Source organism: Bos javanicus, chromosome 16, assembly GCF_032452875.1.
Source record: "Bos javanicus breed banteng chromosome 16, ARS-OSU_banteng_1.0, whole genome shotgun sequence".
Taxonomy (NCBI): domain Eukaryota; kingdom Metazoa; phylum Chordata; class Mammalia; order Artiodactyla; family Bovidae; genus Bos; species Bos javanicus.
This window is the reverse complement of record NC_083883.1, coordinates 43,922,762-43,942,977: the sequence shown is the minus strand read 5'-3', so window position 1 is coordinate 43,942,977 and position 20,216 is coordinate 43,922,762. Positions and strand designations below refer to the sequence as shown.

At 47.0% G+C, this 20,216-nt stretch overlaps 1 protein-coding gene across 8 annotated transcripts in view; it reads left to right on the top strand.

Annotated features, from left to right (window-relative positions):
• Positions 1-16,617, top strand: part of KIF1B (kinesin family member 1B) — a 151,067-nt gene extending 134,450 nt beyond the window's left edge. For all 8 annotated transcript variants that reach the window (XM_061382765.1, XM_061382761.1, XM_061382758.1 and 5 more), the window contains 11 exons: positions 272-386; positions 1,163-1,296; positions 2,033-2,094; positions 6,021-6,166; positions 6,355-6,594; positions 7,677-7,748; positions 9,043-9,164; positions 10,788-10,937; positions 11,225-11,417; positions 11,624-11,742; positions 12,272-16,617. In XM_061382765.1, the coding sequence (XP_061238749.1) occupies positions 272-386; positions 1,163-1,296; positions 2,033-2,094; positions 6,021-6,166; positions 6,355-6,594; positions 7,677-7,748; positions 9,043-9,164; positions 10,788-10,937; positions 11,225-11,417; positions 11,624-11,742; positions 12,272-12,314 (1,396 nt within the window). In that variant the 3' untranslated portion in view covers positions 12,315-16,617. The remainder of the gene's footprint in view (positions 1-271; positions 387-1,162; positions 1,297-2,032; positions 2,095-6,020; positions 6,167-6,354; positions 6,595-7,676; positions 7,749-9,042; positions 9,165-10,787; positions 10,938-11,224; positions 11,418-11,623; positions 11,743-12,271) is intronic.
• The last annotated feature ends 3,599 nt before the right edge of the window (positions 16,618-20,216 follow it).

Here is a 20,216-nt window from a genome sequence, read left to right as displayed (position 1 = left end):
TAAGTGTTCCTTGACAACGGGTGGGGGCAAGAGGCTGGAGGCTGACATTTTTCTCCCAGGAGATGAAGGTTCCACTCTGTTGTCAGAGTTCGGGAAGTTGGAACTGTGGGTCACTGTGGGTTCTGATTGTGCATTTCTGATTGTGCATTTCTGATTGTGGCACTACCTGGGCTAAGATGACTTCAGGGCTCTACAGCGTTTCCAACTGTGGCAGTACCTGCACTTAGGTGCCTGCAGCTTTAGGTGACCCCTCTTGCCTTTTCGACTGCAGGACCTTCTATCGTTTCGAGGCCGTCTGGGATAGTTCCCTCCATAACTCCCTCCTTCTGAACCGAGTGACACCCTACGGAGAAAAGATCTACATGACCCTGTCGGCCTACCTGGAGGTGAGAGGACCCACAACTTGAGTTGCTGTGACCTGCCAGCCCTGCACAGTGGGCAGGTTACAACAAGGAAATGGGGAGGAACCATGTGACTGACTGTGTCTTCCTTTCTCCCAGCTCATCCTCCCAGCTCATCCTTAAGTTACTTATTATTATTATACTTTGCTAACTACTCTGGTTATATCAGGTTCTGTTCCCAGCCTCTAGTTAACCAAAAAGTCATATAACTTCTATTTCATTCTCAGTTTTAGTAGCCTAGTCCCTATCCATCAGAGAAAGCGTGATTTTAAGAAAACGGCCTCTTGTTTTGGAAGTTGTGGATGGAGGCTAGTAGTGGCTAACATCGCAGATGCTAGAACTAGCCTGTCTGAGTTTAGGTTCCCTGTGCTGTCACTTAATTGCCCTCCTGTCCTTGGGAGAGTGATTTCTCCTTTGTGCTTCAATTTCCTTATCTCTTGAACAGGGGTAATGATAGTATTAATAGCATTTACCTAAGAAGGTTGTTGAGAGGTCACAGAAAGGGATTTAAGGCAAACAGTGCTGGGCATATGACAAATAATAAGTATCAGCCATTGCCTACAGAAAAAAACTTTGAAAAATTTTGAGAAAAGTAAATGCACCCACAAGGAATACTGCCTGACCTTACACGTATTGTTTTCTGATTTGCTGTTGAAATAAATTGCTGATAGAGCTGAAGTCCTCCACCCACTATGTCTGGGACCAGCTTTCCAATGCCATAGTGCCCAGACTATGGTCACAGGTGTTCTGTCTGCTTTCAGCTGGATCACTGCATCCAGCCGGCCGTCATCACCAAGGACGTGTGCATGGTCTTCTACTCCCGGGACGCCAAGATCTCACCGCCACGCTCGCTGCGCAGCCTCTTTGGCAGCGGCTATTCGAAGTCACCAGACTCGTAAGTTTTGGAGACAAGTGTCGCCTCGGGTTGGTGGGCCCCGTACAGAATGAGCAGTCTCCTAACTGCTGTTTTCAGGGTTCTCAGCCTATCAACCATTTGGTAGCTGACACCTGGAGTGCAGTGAGGTAAATGTTGGCATTTAGTAAAATATTAACAGATGGATGAGTAGTAAAGGAAGGGAGGCATGTTCCATTGTGAACACTTCTCCAACAGTTTTGCAGGGACTGAGTGTTCTTTTAAATGTCATTATTATTATTTCTAACAGCTTACTGTTGGGACGTTCTTATCCTTAAGATTTATTTGTGTTTTAGATACATAAATGTACATCGAGAATAATACAGTGACTACCTGTGCATCACCACTGAGCTTAAAAATGGTTACTAATGCAGTAGAAGATTCAGTCCCCTTCCTAACCACACCCCCTAGAAGCTGGTGTTTATCATTTTCATTCTACTCAGACCTTTACCCCTTCATCTCTTCTTTCTTGTACGAAAAGGCAAAATTCAATTTTCACATTTGAATTATACATTTTCCAGTTTATTATTCAGTTGTGTCCTGAGTTCAGAATAGGAGAACAGTGACTGATGAGCGATGTCTGTAATTTTACAGACATCTGAGGGTGGGTTGCAATTCCAGCACAGGAGACAATGCTTTAAGCAGAGAGAATTGAGATTCTTGCTGTTTTTGTGCTGTTTGAAATTAAGCAATTGTTTATTTGTTTTAATTTACATAGCAATCGAGTCACTGGAATTTATGAACTCAGTTTATGCAAAATGGCAGACACAGGAAGTCCAGGTAAGCTCTGTGGATCAGGGAAGGGAGAGTTACCTTTGCATTTGACTGCAGTACACTATATCAAAAGTTTATCCCACCCATGCAGGATGGATATACATTCTTGAGACACCAGTTATATTTTACAAGCCACTTTGGTGGTGGTGGTAGGAGTTACCATTTTCGGAGTTACAACACTGTTTGCTTTATGACGTGCTATACAGTTATAAAAACTGTATAGAACAGATTGTTATTAGGCTGTGGAATATTATCAGTATAACAAATTCAAGCATATTATGAGAATTCCCTGGCGATCCAGTGGTTAGGACTCAGTGCATTCACTGTCATGGCCCCAGGTTCAGTCCCTGGTCAAGGAACTAAGATCCTACAAGCCTGAGTCATAACCCCCCTCCCCACTCCCTCGCAAAAAAAATCAAATGTATTTCAGTGAATTTGGTTTGGAAAACTTCAGAGCCATTTCCCTTCCTACCTTAGCCCCAACGATAACTTGACAGTGTGACTTTACAGGTACCGTCAAACTAGAATTTGAATCTCCTATGCTATGGAAAGACACGTTATTAATATTAAGCTGAGCTTGTTCTGTGTCCCTTTTTATGTATCTGTGCAATGCTGTTATTCCTCCATTTTGGTGGCCTTAAACAGCCCTCTGCATTTCCATGTTTGTGAAACTGGAACATGGACAAAATTATGGGTTTTTCAAAACATTTAGTGTAAGTTTGAATCATTTTGGAGAAAATATGTGGAAAAGAGACTGAGGCCCACATGTAAGAGTGGAGATAAAAGGAAGATTCTGAGTATGAATCTAAGTCCCATAGCAGCTAATTACAGTGTCTAGAGAATTCCTTCAGAAATTTTTAAATTAACGTAAGTTCATGTCTTTTAAGGGCTTCCCTGAGAGCTCAGTTGGTAAAAAATCCGACTGCAACACGGGAGACCCCAGTTTGATTCCTGGGTAGGGAAGATCCACTGGAGAACGGATAGGCTACCCACTCCAGTATTCTTGGGCTTCTCTTGTGGCTCAGCTGGTAAAGAATCCACCTGCAGTGTGGGAGACCTGGGTTTGATCCCTGGGTCAAGAAGATCCCCTGGAGAAGGAGAAGGCTACCCACTCCGGTATTCTTGCCTGGAGAATCCCATGGACTAAACTGTCCACAGGGTCGCAAAGAGTTGGACAAGACCGAGAGCCTTTCACTTTCACTTCACTTTCATGTCTTTTAAATTTGAAACCAGTACAGTTCAGTTCAGTCACTTAGTCGTGTCCAACTCTTTGCGACCCCATGAACTGCAGCACACCAGGCCTCCCTGTCCATCACCAACTCCCGGAGTTCACTCAGACTCACGTCCATCGAGTCAGTGATGCCATCCAACCATCTCATCCTCTGTCGTCCCCTTCTCCTCCTGCCCTCAATCTCTCCCAGCATCAGGGCCTTTTCAAATGGGTCAGCTCTCCACATGAGGTGGCCGAAGTATTGGAGTTTCAGCTTCAACATCAGTCCCTCCAATGAACACCCAGGACTGATCTCCTTTAGGATGGACTGGTTGGATCTCCTTGCAGTCCAAGGGACTCTCAAGAGTCTTCTCCAACACCACAGTTCAAAAGCGTCAATTCTTTGGTGCTCAGCTTTCTTTATAGTCCAGCTCTCACATCCATACATGACTACTGGAAAAACCATAGCCTTGACTAGACGGACCTCTGTTGGCAAAGTAATATAATGTCTCTGCTTTTTAATATGCTGTCTAGGCTGGTCATAACTTTCCTTCCAAGGAGCAAGTGTCTTTTAATTTCATGGCTGCAGTCACCATCCACAGTGATTTTGGAGCCCAGAAAAAGAAAGTCTGACACTGTTTCCCCATCTATTTCCCATGAAGTGATGGGACCAGATGCCATCATCTTAGTTTTCTGAAAAATGTTGAGCTTTCAGCCAGCTTTTTCACTCTCCTCTTTCACTTTCATCAAGAGGCTTTTTAGTTCCTCTTCACTTTCTGCCATAAGGGTGGTGTCATCTGCATATCTGAGGTTACTGATATTTCTCCCGGCAATCTTGATTCCAGCTTGTGCTTCCTCCAGCCCACCGTTTCTCATGATGTACTCTGCATGTAAGTTGAATAAGCAGGGTGACAGTATACAACCTTGATGTACTTCTTTTCCTATTTGGAACCAGTCTGTTGTTCCATGTCCAGTTCTAACTGTTGCTTCCTGACCTGCATACAGATTTCTCAAGAGGCAGGTCAGGTGGTGTGGTATTCCCATCTCTTTCAGAATTTTCCAGTTTATTGTGATCCACACAGTCAAAGGCTTTGGCATATTCAATGAAGCAGAAATAGATGTTTTTCTGAAACTCTCTTGCTTTTTCGATGATCCAGCAGATGTTGGCAATTTCATCTCTGGTTCCTCTGCCTTTCAAAAACCAGCTTGAACATCTGGAAGTTCATGGTTCATGTATTGCTGAAGCCTGGCTTGGAGAATTTTGAGTATTACTTTACTAGCGTGTGAGATGAGTGCAATTGTGCGATAGTTTGAACATTCTTTGGCATTGCCTTTCTTTGGGATTGGAATGAAAACTGACCTTTTCCAGTCCTGTGGCCACTGCTGAGTTTTCTAAATTTGCTGGCATATTGAGTGCAGGACTTTCGCAGCATCATCTTTCAGGATTTGAAATAGCTCAGCTGGGATTCCATTACCTCCACTAGCTTTGTTCGTAGTGATGCTTCCTAGGGCCCGCTTGACTTCACATTCCAGGATATCTGGCTCTAGGTGAGTGATCACACCATAGTGATTAACTGGGTCGTGAAGATCTTATTTGTACAGTTCTTCTGGGTATTCTTGCCACCTCTTCTTAATATCTTCTGCTTCTGTTAGGTCCCTACCATTTCTGTCTTTTATTGAGCCCATCTTTGCATGAAATGTTCCCTTGGTATCTCTAATTTTCTTGAAGAGATCTCTGCTGCTGCTGCTAAGTCGCTTCGGTCGTGTCCGACTCTGTGCGACCCCATAAATGGCAGCCCACCAGGCTCCCCTGTCCCTGGGATTCTCCAGGCAAGAACTCTGGAATGGGTTGACATTTCTTTCTCCAGTGCATGAAAGTGAAAAGTGAAAGTGAAGTCGCTCAGTCCTGTCCGAATCTTTGCGACCCCATGCACTGTAGCCTACCAGGCTCCTCCGTCCATGAGATTTTCCAGGCAAGAGTACTGGAGTGGGGTGCCATTGCCTTCTCTGGAAGAGATCTCTAGTCTTTCCCATTGTATTGTTTTCCTCTATTTCTTTGCATTGATCTCTGAGGAAGGCTTTCTTATCTCTCCTTGCTATTCTTTGGAACTTTGCATTCAAATGAGAATATCTTTCCTTTTCTGCTTTGCTTTTCACTTTTCTTCTTTTCACAGCTATTTGTAAGGCCTCCTCAGACAGCTGTTTTGCTTTTTTGCATTTCTTTTTCTTGGGGATAGTCTTGATCCCTGTCTCCTGTACAATGTAACGAACTTCTGAAACCAGTACAACATTTTAAAAAATTAATGGGAAATAATGGAGGCAGAACCAGTTGGTCATGTACCATCTTGACTGAGCCATGAAACATGAGGGAGGTGCATATAGTCCTTTCCCACTTCTTTGCTCTGAGTGTATTTTTATATATTTGAACCAATAGTGTGCAGACTATTTAATCTCTGTGTTTCCACTTAACATAATATCTAGCATTTTCTCAAGTTGCATTACCAGCTTCATAATTATCTAAGAATATAAAACCCAGTTTTAAAAGAAGTTCAGACAGTTGCTTTGGAGCAAAAAGGATAACATTTTTTTTATTAATACCCCATGTATCTTGAGACACAACTGTCCTAGTGTGCCATATGTATGAAGTATTCATTCCTTTTGAGCTAAAATTAGACTTGAGTTTTACTGTGGGGAAAAAAAAAGTGGTTTCCTCTTATCTCAGGCATGCAGCGGAGAAGAAGGAAAATCTTGGATACCTCAGTGGCGTATGTGCGGGGGGAGGAGAACTTGGCTGGCTGGCGGCCCCGGGGAGACAGCCTCATCCTAGAGCACCAGTGGGAGTTGGAGAAGCTGGAGCTCCTGCACGAGGTACTGGAGGGGAGGCAGGCGCAGGCAAACTCTTGGGCAAGATGCCCCAATTATCATCTTATGCTCAGCTGCTGCCTATGACCAGGGCTTGGCAGTTCTCCTTCACAGTGGAGGCATGATATAATACTTTGCTTATTAAGACCTTGATGAGCTTGCATTTGCTGAGGTTGTACTGTTGTTCTTCTTAGGTGGAGAAAACCCGCCACTTTCTGCTGCTCCGTGACAGACTGGGTGACAGCATCCCCAAATCCCTGAGTGACTCGTTGTCCCCCAGCCTCAGCAGCGGGACCCTCAGCACCTCCACCAGCATCTCCTCTCAGATCTCAACCACCACCTTTGAAAGTGCCATCACACCCAGCGAGAGTAGTGGCTATGACTCAGCAGACATTGAAAGCCTGGTGGATCGAGAGAAAGAGCTGGCTACAAAGGTGGGACTCCCTGTCTCTGCTGAGCACTTCCCCCTGAGGCTCTGTGAGCTGGTCTTTCTGTTTTCTCTTTTGCATTTTCATCTTTCTTTGAGGGCCGCTGATTCAAGGCCTGTGCCGACACTGTGAATATAGGAGTAAAGAAGACTTAATTTCTACCCTTAATAAGTTTACAGGCGAGTGGGTGACCAGCTTTTAATAGAGATGTGATCTGAAATGCTGTGGGAGGCAGAGGAGAGGCCTGCCCAGGAGGGCACTCATGAGCTGACCTTGGAAGGATACACAGGCGAGAGCCAGCAATGTCCTGCGTGACCAGTGTGAGGGAATCCGTGCAGGAGAGGGACAGGAGATGGAGCGGGGGAAACAGACCAGGGGCCAGATCACGAAGAGCCTGGTGCTGGACTAAAACATTCAGAATATTCTGGGAGTGACCTGGAAATGCTTCAAATGGGTATTTGTGTTTTAGAAAGATTTCTCTGGCAGTAATAAAGAGGCTAAATTTGTGGTGAGGAGACTAGAGGCAGAAAGAATTCTTTATTTCCATAATCCAGATGAGAAATGATCAAGTTTTTTAACTATGGTGGGAGTATGTGGGATGAAGAGGAATCATGAGAGAGATGTTTGGAAGGTAGAATCCACATTGTTTGTGCCTAGATACCACGGGAGTGGGCAGAGGGCTTGTTTGGGATGGCCAAATAAGAAATAAGAGGGAGTCTGTGATTGTTTCAGTAATTGAATGGTCATCTAGTTGATTTAGGAACGTATGTCATCTAGAAATCTCCATACCTTTTAGTACCAACGCAAGTTGAGAATTAGAGATGCTATTGGATTCTTAAATGCTTCAAACTGTGGTGTTTGCAGTAATTCACTTTTGCAGTTTTGAGAATGGCTTTTTATCCACTCATATTATCATCTTTATTAGGCAGGTCCAAGGCTTCCCTTGCTATATACCTAGCTAATTTCCCAGGTTCTTTGAGCAGCACCTAAGCTCCACTGTGGGTCTTAGGCATGTTATTTTCCTTCCCTCCTTTAATTCAGGGCTTTGTTTAACCATCAAAACTTACTCTTCTCATTCTCTTCCCTAGTGCCTGCAACTTCTCACCCACACTTTCAACCGAGAATTCAGCCAGGTGCATGGCAGCATCAGTGACTGCAAGGTGAGCAGCTCGTGTTTCCTGTCCTCAGGTTCTGCTGCTTTTAGGTGGCTTGAGATGGGCCTGGTGTTATGTCTGAAGATGTCTGACATACCTCCTCCTGCATTTATTTATTTAATTTTTCAGTCGGAACATGGACTTCTAAAGATGAACATATCCTTCTGTCTCTTAGACCAATTATCAGATGGGAAACATCTGGCTTTTTCCCTGGGTCCCTTGGAGAAGAATATTCTGTTGAGGGTGATACGTAATTATATGGCAGGGCACAGCAAGTTCTGAGTTTCTTAGTGGCATGAAATTTTGTTGCCCTCGATAGAGAGTAAGGTGAACACTTGGGAGAACTTCTGCTTCACTCTCCTTCCATCATCATCCCCTTTCCTGGTCTTCCCTAGACACGCCGAGCTTTCCGCCTTGGGTCTGTGTACACAGCCTGTTCATTTGTCTGGAATAATCTTCCAGATAGTCCCATGATTGGCTTCCTTAGCTCTTTCATCTTTCTGCTCAGATATTGCCTTCTTGAAGTGAATTCCCTTAACCATCCTCTGTGAAGCCAGCAGCTCTCTGAAACTTTTTAACCTGCTACCCTGCTTTCTGTTTTGCTATAGCATCGATCCCTGCCTGACACTTCTTAAAGTGTTTGTTGATTGGTTGATTCTCTGCCTTCTCTACTTAGAATGTAAGTTTCAGGAGGGCAGGGCCTCTGCCATGTTCTTAGAATAGTACCTGTTGTTCTCAGTGCTCGGCATGCATACTGCTACTGCTAAGTCACATCAGTCACATCAATGTCCAATTCTGTGCGACCCCATAAACAGCAGCCCACCAGGCTCCTCCGTCCGTCCTTGGGGTTCTCCAGGCAAGAACACTGGAGTGGGTTGCGTTGCCATTTCCTTCTCCAGTGCCTGAAAGTGAAAAGTGAAAGTGAAATCGCTCAGTCGTGTCTGATTCTTAGTGACCCCATGGACTGCAGCCCACCAGGCTCCTCCGCCCATGAGATTTTTCCAGGCAAGAGTACTGGAGTGGATGCCATAGACAGGGTCATTTAGTTAATGAAGGAGGCTGTAGCAGTATAAAATATAGACATATTTTATAAATATAAAAAGCAAGCCTTGCCTCTTTTGTAAATTTCTTTATTCCTATTGTGACACTTAGGCCATAAAATATTTGTAGAAATTGTTTTCTTGAAAGACCCTAAACATAGGAGATTTGTGAGAGTGAGGCCCCTGGCTGCCAAAGCGCCTCACTGCGGAGGCCGTCGTGTTGCCCTGGGCCTCACTTGCCGAGCTCTGCTCTCTTCCAGCTGGCTGACCTCTCCCCCGTCGGCCGGGACCCCTCTGTGTCCAGTCTGAGCAGTTCCACCCTCACGCCATCCTCTACCTGCCCCTCTCTGGTGGATGCTAGGAGCAACTCCCTGGATCAGAAGTAAGTACCCAGACCTCGCCGAGAAGCTAACGTGAGAACTGAGGGAAATGCTGACCTTCTGCTTGCTCAGTGGTTCCCAGCCGAGGGCAGCACCATCTCCCAGGCAGCTCTGGGAGATATGTGGGAGCCTTTTCTGGATGTCACAGTGGCTTGGAAGGTGCTCCTGCCATCTCTGAATGTCACACCTTCCTAAATCTCTGCACCATATCACTGACTCCTCTTCTTCATCCCCCTTTGCTTGATTTGCTCTTCAGTTCACAACCCCGGTTGTCTCCCCATTCACATCAGACACAGGAAGCCCCATCTAGGGAAAAATATTTTGAAATGACTTTGGAAAAAATAATTTAATGACACAGCCAAATATATAGGTAACAGTAGTAGAGACCCAGTCTAGGTCTCATGACTTAATCGTTATAATCACTGCTGTGCAGTTGCCATCAGTCTCCTTCGCTCTGTCTCCATTTGTTATGCTCACCTGTCTGAACTCACCTGGTTAGCATCCAACTGTCTGTCTTCCTGTATCAGTACTGATACAGTGGGCTGCAGTAAACAACACAACAGGGTGGTTTAGTTGAATTTCACTGCCATCAACTGTAAGACATTGTTTTTATGTGCCACTAAAAAAACTTCCCTGTTGGCGCTAGTGCTAAAGAACCCACCTGCCAATGCAGGAGACATAAGAGACATGGGTTCAATCCCTGGGTTGGGAAGACCCCTTGCAGGAGGGCTTGGCAACCCACTCTAGTATTCTTCCCTGGAGAATCCCTTGGACAGAGGAGCCTGGAAGGCAGTGGTCCATAGGGTCGCAAAGAGTCAGACATGACTGAAGTGACTTAACACATAGTGTGCAAGAAAGCCAGAGCACTGTCACTGCAGTGTGACATGCCGTCAATTATAAGATGCACCCCAGTTCGAGGAGCAGTGAAGGGTGAGAAAAATGGGCTTTTTGGAGTTAGTGAGATACAATTGATTAGACTAAGCTGCTCTACAAAGACAACAACGCAGAGTGCAGGAATTGTCTCTCACAGCAGCTTTGCTCCAGACAGTCACATGGGAACCCAGTTCTTCTCATTTGTTTCGTGCTGCACTGGTCCTTCAGGCAGTGGTTCTCAGACTTTAGAGACATCAGCACCACCTGGCAGGCTTGTGAGAGCCCAGGTGCCTGAGCCCAGTCCAGGGTTTCTGATTCCACATGTCTGAGCTGGAGCCGGAGAATCTGAATCTCTAACACTCTTTTTCAAATGAAGTTGATACTGCTGATGGGGGACCTCACCTTGAGAACCCCTGCCCTAGGTGTGGCCTGGGGACTAGACAGGAGCACACCAGGGAGTGGTGTTCATACTCCTCAGCCTTTTGTTCAGAGGCCTTCCGGACAAGAGGGGAGACTGAGAGACTCGCTCGTCATCAGTGAGAATTTCCTTTGTGTTAATAACTGCCGAAGGATGACACCCAGTGGACGTGGGATTAATTACCTTTTGGACGCCAGCTCTGTCTTCTTAGCCAGACTCTGAGGACCTGATGTTGGCAGGGTCCCTGGTGTTTGGGGAGAAGCATTGTTTTGTGCATTGACCTCAAGGAAGCTCTTGGTACTCCCTTTCTTCCTAACCTCTGTCTCTTTTCAAGGACCCCAGAAGCCAATTCCCGGGCCTCTAGTCCCTGCCCAGAATTTGAACAGTTTCAGATTGTCCCACCTGTGGAAACACCCTATTTGGCCCGAGCAGGGAAAAATGAATTTCTCAATCTTGTTCCAGATATTGAAGAAATTAGACCAGGGTGAGTACTGTATGGAACAGAGATCCTGGGTATTAGAAGACAGATTAGTGGGAATTCACTTCCAACTGTTCTGCTCAAGTCTCATGTAGATGAACCTGGGATATGGGAAGGGGACTGGGTTCTGCTCCAGGTGTATCTCCGTCCCCCTCACCTGGCACGGCCTGCCGAATAGATCATTGCCTGTTTCCTTCAACCTAGGGACATGGCCTCAGTCTGTTTTGATGGACTTCAGCTTATGATCACTTTATTTTTCTGAGGAACTAACCTCTGCTGACCTGTCCTTTCAGCTCAGTGGTCTCCAAGAAAGGATATCTGCATTTCAAGGAGCCCCTGTCCAGCAACTGGGCTAAACATTTCGTTGTGGTCCGTCGCCCTTACGTCTTCATCTATAACAGCGACAAAGACCCTGTGGAGCGGGGCATCATTAACCTGTCCACAGCCCAGGTGGAGTATAGCGAGGACCAGCAGGCCATGGTGAAGGTCAGTCCTGCCCTCTCCACTGTTCATTGCCATTCATGGCCTGCCCTTTTGAGTTCTGAACCCTGTCATTTGGTGCAGAATCTCTGTTTTGTGTTTGGTGTCTCTGAACCGTCTGTGTGAAGGGCCGTGTGCTCTCTGAATGTGGCAGGTGGCCACCATTGTTCAGTATCCATAGGAACCTTCTTGTTCTCCTGCATCTCTTTCAGACACCGAACACCTTTGCTGTGTGCACCAAGCACCGTGGGGTCCTTTTGCAGGCTCTCAACGACAAAGACGTGAACGACTGGTTGTACGCCTTTAACCCGCTCCTTGCTGGCACAATACGGTAAGAAGCTCTTCTTGTGTTTCCTTTCTCTCCTTGGCAGTTGGTTCCAGGGACGTCAACATAAACGGGAAAGGAAGTCTTGTTGAGAACACGTTTAAGTTGGAAGAAGGACAGGAGTGTAAGTGTGGGCGTAGGTCATCAGGTGTCCTGAGGGGCTCAGGGACTCTGGTTACATTTGAACCCAGTTAATCTCTTGCTTCAACTTGTTCTTCTTAAGGGGGCTGCAGCTAGAGGCTGTGGGACTGAGTAAAGGAAAGACTGGGAGAACCTTAAGGGTCCCCAGTGTTCAGCTGTGTGATCCAACCTCAGACCCTGAGAGGGGCCTCTGTCCCAGGATCCCCAGAGTGAGGAGGACCGTTGGCTGGCCTGTTTGTGCAGCGGCCTAACAACTGGGCCTGCAGTGCAGGATGGGAGGAGGAAGGACATGAAGGAGGGGGCACAGAGAAGCAGACCTACAGGGCAGGGCCCTCTGAATCCCAGCTTCCAACCCTGTGTCTATCTCATCCTCTCATCCCTTTGTCGTCTGCAGGTCAAAACTCTCCCGCAGATGCCCGAGCCAAGCGAAGTACTAGGCGACTGCCGAGCACCCTCACACGCCTCCTGAGAGATAAAGAAAGTGTTTCCCCTCATTTCTCTTTGTGATCCTTGACGGTTACTCTTGTGTGTGATCCTGTGGCTTAACTACTCGTCCCTCTCGTCCAGCACTTTTTCGAGTGCTCCTGGTCCCCATCCCCATTGCTCTGTACTCTTTTCTTTTTCCTGTGCTGAGAATCTTGTTAGAAGCATGTGGTCTAACAAAAGTGGGGAAAAAAAACAAAAACACACACACAAAAACCCCAAGGAGATCCAAATTATTTTTTGGTGTACTTTGGCTTCCTTTTGTATGATAGGTCCCCATTATGACCACTGACACCTGTGCTGCTGTCTTTGGATATCTCTGTCTGTTTTTCAAGACACCATAATACTACTTTCTTTTCTCTGTTTGGGATATAATTTTAACTTTTCTTGGGTGGCTTAGAGACTAAAGGAGGAGACATCTAGTCTTTTTAGAACCCGAGGGGAAAAATCTTACCCTTCCCCTTTCTGTTGCTTCTTGCCATGACTAATCCCTGCATTTTCCATTCAGGGAAACAAATGGTTGTAGTGAGCTTACAGGTGGGAAAGTGTATTCTCTGAAATTGGGGCTTATTTAGAACATAGCTATGTAATTTTAACATAGTGGAAGAGAGGAGAAGAGAGGGACTTCTCAGCAGGTTTTGGACAGCGGCCGCTGTTGACTGTGTTAGAAGGGAAGAGCCAGGGCTGTTGCCAGTGGGTCTCACAGGCCCGGGGGCCTTGGCGGTGGTAGTCCAGAGGATGCCGGTGTTCCCTCACAGGAGGGCTCCTTGAGCGGTTTGTCTCACTGGTAGGGAGCCTCTTCTGAGTCCCAGTTCTGTTCTGGGCGTTAGTAATGATGGTGGCTCAGTTTGGAATTCCTGCCATGATGTCATGCACAAATATCCCACCAGGAGGGAGTGTCTGCCTTCCTGGTGATGAACCTGATGGTCTTTGTCATCATCATGATTATGGTAAGGCCGGGTAGTGACCTTGTGATGGTTGTAGCTCCCTTTGATCAAAGAAACGTAGCTCTAAGAATACACTTGAACAGAGGAGCCTGGCGTACTGTAGTCCACGGGGTCACAAAGAGTCAGACATGACTAAGCGACTGAACAACAAGAAGATACACTCAGAAGCCTCCTTCTAAATCCAGTGGCCATTTTCAGTGATCCTTGTCCAGTTGGAAATCCCGTCAGTGATACTTGTCTTCCTCCGTGAACAAATAAATACGCGAACGTGGCAGGCTTTGCTTTTTGGACCCCAGGATTATAACAGACTGCCTCGTACCACTGAAAGCAGAAGGACACCTGCGGGCAGAGAAGCAGTTCCACCTGAACCCTGGTCCCAGACGTGGTTGGTTGTCTCCTCTGTGGAAATCCTGCCAGAGGGTAGAGGAGCCCACTGCCCACAGCCTCCTGCTGTGACAACAGGCTCACCTGCTGCCAGAGGCCTTGGCAGAAGATGCACCTCCTCTTCCAGCTGCAGTGAGTGTCCCAGGAATGAACAGGAGAGGAGACTCCGGGTACTTCGGTTCCTTTCCAGTTGACTTGGGGATGTCCTCTACCATCCTTTCCCACGCTTGCTCACACCTTTCTTTCACCATCCCCCAGGCGATCAGGAAAGTGTCTGCTCGCTCCCACTTTGTGGAGACCGAAGGTCCCCAGTCTCGAGGGCACTGACTCTCAGGCAGCAAGGGGGAAGGGCCCACGCACTCCTCAGAACGGGTGCTGGGCAGGTGCAACAGCACCCAGACTGTGGCCTTGCCTTCCTGCCGGGGCTCATCTTCTGGCTTCGTTCATAATTGCTTTGCAAAGAGGAGGAAAAGGAAGTCACTGGAGAGCTGAACAAGAGAAAGAAGAGTAATCAAAGGCTATGGCCTTACCTGAAAAATTATTAAGAAAAACTGTAGTAGATTTTTAAACTTTCTTCCTCTCCTTAAATGAAACATAGGTCACTAACCATAATGTTACTTGTTTCCTAAGTGGTACTTGAGACTTTAACGTGGTTAGAGGTTTCTTATCTAATGGGCACAATATGCCCTTCCAGTGTCTACTCAAACCCAGGGTCTGTTTGTGCTTAGAGACAGCTTCCTGGGCTGAAATTAAGTAATTTCAGGGAACAAAGATGAGATTCAAAGGTTAACGTTTAGAGTTAGGTCATGGATGCTGCTGCTGTTAAAGTCTGATAGGAGGACCCATGTCTGTGACTGAAGGAGGTGGGGAAGTGGAGGGAGAGAGAAATCAAGTGACAGACTGACATGACTTGTTTTTGCTTCTCACTTAAACAAAACTGACCAGGAAAGTCTTTGCTTTGGATGTCAGATACTATGACAGGCTGAGGTCAGAAGGCCTGGTGAGGCGGTGGGGGCCGCGGCCATGGCTCGCCTGTACAGCCCCCGCAGGGGCCCCTCTTCTCTAGGGGCCTGTTTTCAGATTAAAGCTGGAGCAGGGGTTGATGTTCCCTTTCCAGGTAGGCCCATCCCCACTTTCAAGCTCTGAGAGGGAATTTATGGCAGGAATTACGAGGCTTTTGTGGAAGAGGAAAAGTGAAAGAACTCAAATCTTTAAGGAAGCTACCTTTTAAGGTAGTTTTTGGGTTTTCTTTTCCCCCTAATGCACTCTTTTAAGCAAGCAGAATAACAACAACAAAGCAAGGAAGAACACTCATACAAATTAAGGAGAAATGAGTGCTATTTAAAAGTAACCGTCTCCTTCCTCCCCGTGTCCTCCTTACTCCTGTCGGAGCAAAAGACGGACCCATGGCTTCCACCAGACCGGCGTCCGCACCCTCCTTGTCTCTGCGCCAGCCTAGGGGTCGGTCAGCTCCTGGGCTGGGCTCTGCGGGGTCAGCCAGCCTGCGCACGGCCACCAGCGCAGAGAGGGGCTGCCTCTGGCAGCTGGGTGGGAACTTGAATTCCAGTCCATTTTTATAATGTGAGGAAAGTTGAGGGAAATGATTTCTCCCAAGAAACCACTTCTTTGTTCCCCTTCAGCTGTATAGAACTTATACAACTGCTCACTTTCAATGGGGTTTTTCAGCTCTTTTAAGATGAAGGAATCAGTTAAATCACTGCAAGATCTTTTGGTACCTAAAGTAAAAACGACTTCTCCTGGCACATATATCAAAGCAAAGACTTTGTTGCCTGCTGCTTGTTGTCTAATTTACAGGGATATTTAATTTTATAAGGCATTTGTATATTTACACAGCTGTAATTAAATTGCACATTGAACTGGAAAAGCAAGCTGATGCGCTCGTAGCACCTGTTGGTACTTGGCACCCCTCATCCCGGTTCTACTCGGCTTCTCTATCAGGGCTTGTCCGTTTCTTGTTTGACGTGGGTCCTTCGTTTTTCCCTTTTGGTTCCCTTTTTAAAATGTGATTGTTAACCTGCTCTTTAAAAAGAAGAGACTAATCCTGCTGCTGCTCTCAGAAGGTTTGCTGAATGTATTTTCAATAGGACTCTTAACTCCTGTGCACTGCAGCTGTCCCCTGTGGCCTGTGACGCTTCACCAAGGTGTGGCCAGACCGTGACCGTGTAGCGGGAACAGATTGACTTGTGTTTCCTTAGTAAATAAACGGCTTGATCGGCTGAGAGACTCCCTGCTGCTGTTGTTCAAAAGGCCATTTATGAAACTTGAATTTGAGCCCCATCAAATTTTAGGAAAGCCTCTGATCGCTTAAAGGAAGGAATCAGAGTTGATACAAATTTCATGTTACAGAGTCACAGCCAAATGGCCTGTGCTCAGGTAGGAAGTCCTAGCTGATGTTGGTCTCTTGCCAAACCCTGGCTGTCGCGTGTTGTTTTCACGTCTTCGAGTTCATCCTTTTCATTTGCACATCCTGACATCAGTTCATCTGAGGAACCCAGCAGCCTTCTATGAGTCGTCCCCAACTGGTGGTTCTGAAGCATTTGTCCCGCGAGACTTCGGGTCTCGTCATCCTCCTCGTGCACAACCATAAGACCCGTGAAGCATAAGTGGCCTTTTTGAACCAAGACTTTGCAAACTGATCTCTCCCCAGGGAAGGAGTTGAGCACATTAGCAACAATGTACATTATTAATTTCGGATTTTCATTTTCATGTTTTATTATGTAAATATGATCTGACGTTCGGAGCTTGAGTATACAGAATGTAAATATAGTTCTTGTATTTGTACTAATTCTGGTTCTTTTGCTGTATAGCCTTAGGTGTGCAATGCAGACATTAACTGTGTACGGTAACCTTGCATCACGGAACTATTAGTGAACGAGGTCATATTAATAAAGGTACAACCAGTGCATCAGAAGGCTCTTGATGTGCTTTTATTCTTGCACCCTTTGAAAGGTATTTACATAGAGATTTTTCTTGACTGGAAAAGATACTGCTCTTCTGGGAAAAACGTCACAATGCCATGACCTACAGGTTCCTTTCTGAGAATTCCAAACAACAGTTATTATGTAACTAGTGTGATGCTGTTTTTTTGAAAGTACTCTCCTCCCAAGTATGGGAGTGGCTATTCTAGATGGAAGATTTGTCCCTTTTTTTCTGTTGAGGCCTCTCTTTGTAAACCTATCAGTGAGTCTGTAGTGTGTGGTATGGTAGTGATTCTGTAAGTAGTACAGTGGTTGGGATTTTCATTGTATCAGTTTAACAAGTTCCCGTTGTGAGCTGTTCACTGTCCTGGGTGTGTGGGGAGGAGTGGAAGCAGGGAGTTGAAGCGACATTCAGGCGAAAAGCATTGACTCAGTTCACACACATCCACCTGTGCCCATGTGTGTCTGGATGCTGATGACTCAAAAGCGAACCAAACAGGCCTGGTACCTGTGGCCCTCCCATTCTGGTAATGGAAGATATTCATTACACAAATTTAAAATGTTACAGGGCAAAGTAAAGCTGAATAAAATGTTAGAAGGGATGGGAGGGAAAGAGCGTCTTTTTAGATGTATGGGCAGAGAAGGCCTCTGTTGGGAGATGACACTAGAGTAGACTCAGTAAATGAATGGGTGAGCCATGCAAGGTGCACGTGTACTCAGTCGTGTCCAACGCTTTGTGACCTGTGGACTCTAGCCTGCCAGGCTCCTCTGTCCGTGGGATTCTCCAGGCAAGAATACTGGAGTGGGTTGCCATTTCCTCCTCCAGGAGATCTTCCCAACCCAGGGTTGGAACCTGCGTCTCCTACATTGGCAGGTGGGTTTGTTACCACTGTGCTATCTGGGAAGCCTGAGCCACGCAAATCCCTGGGCACAGAGGTGGTCTCCAAGCAGGGATAATAAGTACTTGAGGCAGCTGTGTCCTCAGAAGGTTCCAGAATAGGGAGGTGGCCCGGGTGGAGACAGGAAGTAGTTGGGCCTGGGTGGTTTCAGGGGCTTAGTTAACTAATTTCATTAGAGTAAATAGGAACCAAGGGAGGATTTTGAGAAGATACATTCCATGATCTTATTTGTGTGTTTTGTTTGTTTAAATCTTTTAAATATTTGGCTGCTCTGGTTGGGATTCTCCATCTTCGTTGCAGCATGCGGGCGGGTTCTTTTTTATGGCATGTGGAATCTAGTACCCAGGCCAAGGATCGAACCCGGCCCCTCTGCACTGGGAGTAGGGAGTCTTAGCCACTGGACCACCAGGGAAGTCCTTTATTTATGTTCTTAAAAAGGCCACTCTGGACAGCAGCCTGTGTGTGTAGAGACAGGGCATGTGGAGGAAGAGGGGCCGTGTGGGAAGTTGTTACCCTAGTGTTGAGGGGTGGGGATGGGGGATGGAGGCTTGGACTGAGAGCAGCAAATCTGGGGAGAAAGGGTCAGATTCAGGACATGTTACCTGTTAGAACTTGGAGTTTGCTGAGTGACTGCATGTAGAGAAAGAAAGAAGGTAACCCCCAGGACGCATGCCTGAGCAAACAGGACAGGCTTGCATTTCCCTGGGGTGAAGGAGGCTAGAGGAGAACAGTGGAGGGCGGTACTGCGTGGATGACTTGGCTGTGGCCTGTTCACTCTGAGACATCAGTGCTCCCGCCTGCAAGTGTGCTCCCTGAGGCAGCTGAATGTACTCGCTGGATTCAGGGGGCCAGGTTGGGCTGGAGACACATTTAGGAGCTGTCACATGAAGGTGACAGTAAAGGCAAGATGGACTTCCCTGGCAGTCCCGTGGTTAAGACTGCCTTGCAATGCAAGGGACAAGGATTCAATTCCTGGTTGGGGAGCTAAGATCCTACATGTCACGAGGCAACTAAGCCCAGCACCGCAATAAAGAACCCACAAGCTGCAACTGAGATCTGCCAAGGCCAAAAATAAGTAAATCAATAAAGGCAAGAGGTGAGGAGATCTGGGGAGCGAGAAGCTGGTGAGAATCAGGGCTCTGCGGCCCGGGGCAGTCAGGAGAGGGGACGACAGCAAAGCCCAGGAGAAGTGGTCACGAAGAGGGCATGGTATTTGGCAACCAAGTTAAGGAAGTGTGTGAAGATGGAGGAAGTGACAGCTGTGGTGCAGCTGACCAGTTAAAATACAAACTGAGCAGTGACCACAGGTTTGGGCAACAAGGAGGAGGTTCTAAGAAGTTTGAGACACCAGTGGAATGCCATCACTGCTTCCCAGTTTCAGAGCCGACTGAGAAGGCAGAAGGGCGATCAAAATTTCACCTTCATTACCATTAAAGCTGCGATTGGAGAATGCGGCTTAGGTCCGGGGGTTAATGGATTCCCTAATCCTGAATGTCAGAATTAGAGGGTGGGCAGCAGTGTGTCTTGAGCTTTAATGTGTACTGGACTCCTGTGGGTCGTACTAAATGCAGATTTGGATTGAGGAGGCCTAGAGTGGGGCCTGAGACCCTGCATGTCTCATAAGCTTCCACGTCAGCTGAGAAGTTCCCTGATGGCAGCCAAGATTCCTAGAGAGACAAAATGGCTGGCTTGGCCATGCCAGGGGCTCCTTCCAAACTCAGGCAGTTTCATTTCTCTCCTGTATGGGGCTGATGGAAGCAGGAATGATCCAGTAACAGAGTCACTTCACATGGGAGGAGAACTCAGTGGTGCCTCTGCTCAGGTGAGGTCTTTGGCGAGCAGACCGTATTCTGAGACGGTGCCAAAGAGAGTCTAGCTGGAGTAGGTGCCAGGGAAAGTGGGAGGAGGGAAGGCTGAGTGAGGAGTATGGTGGGGAGGGGAGCGGGGGAGACATCGGGTTACGAAGAAGTTTTTATTTTTATTCTAAAGCAAGGTGATGGCCCAGCATGTGTGTCTGCTGATGGGGACGAATGAACTGGAAGGGAAACATGATGGGTGGTGTGAACCCCTGGATGTGGCTGGTGGGGTTGGAGCCGAGACAAGAGGGGAGGTCAGACCCAGGTCCTGTGGGGAGCAGCACGGTTTATCTTAAGTGCTAGGAGGTGATGCCAAGTTGTGGGCAGCCCCCAGACAGACAGCTAACTGACAGAGCTGGAGTGGGTTGTCCCTTGGACTCATTGGTCAACTGTAGGCCATGTCTTCTGAACTCCACCGGACTTTTTGCTTAAACTACGTTCGTTTATAAAGCGGTTGTCCCCTGCACTTGGCCTCATAGCGGGTCTTGTGGCCGGCACCGTGCTCACAAAGCTGACGGCACCGAGCATCAGGAGGGTCTGTGGAACTGTGAGTGTTCATTTAACGCATCACTCCCACATCTGATTTTCCTTGGCATTCTACTTTCAATTTTAGAAACTTCTGGTCTCTGCACAGTCCTAAATCTTCAGCTTTTCAGAGCACATCACATGCTTACATTATTGCTTTTAGAATATATCAGTTCAGTACAGTAACTCAGTCGTGTCCGACTCTTTGCAACCCTACGGACTGCAGCATGACAGGCTTCTCTGTCCATTACCAACACCCGGAGCTTGCTCAAACTCATGTCCATTGAATCAGTGATGCCATCCAAC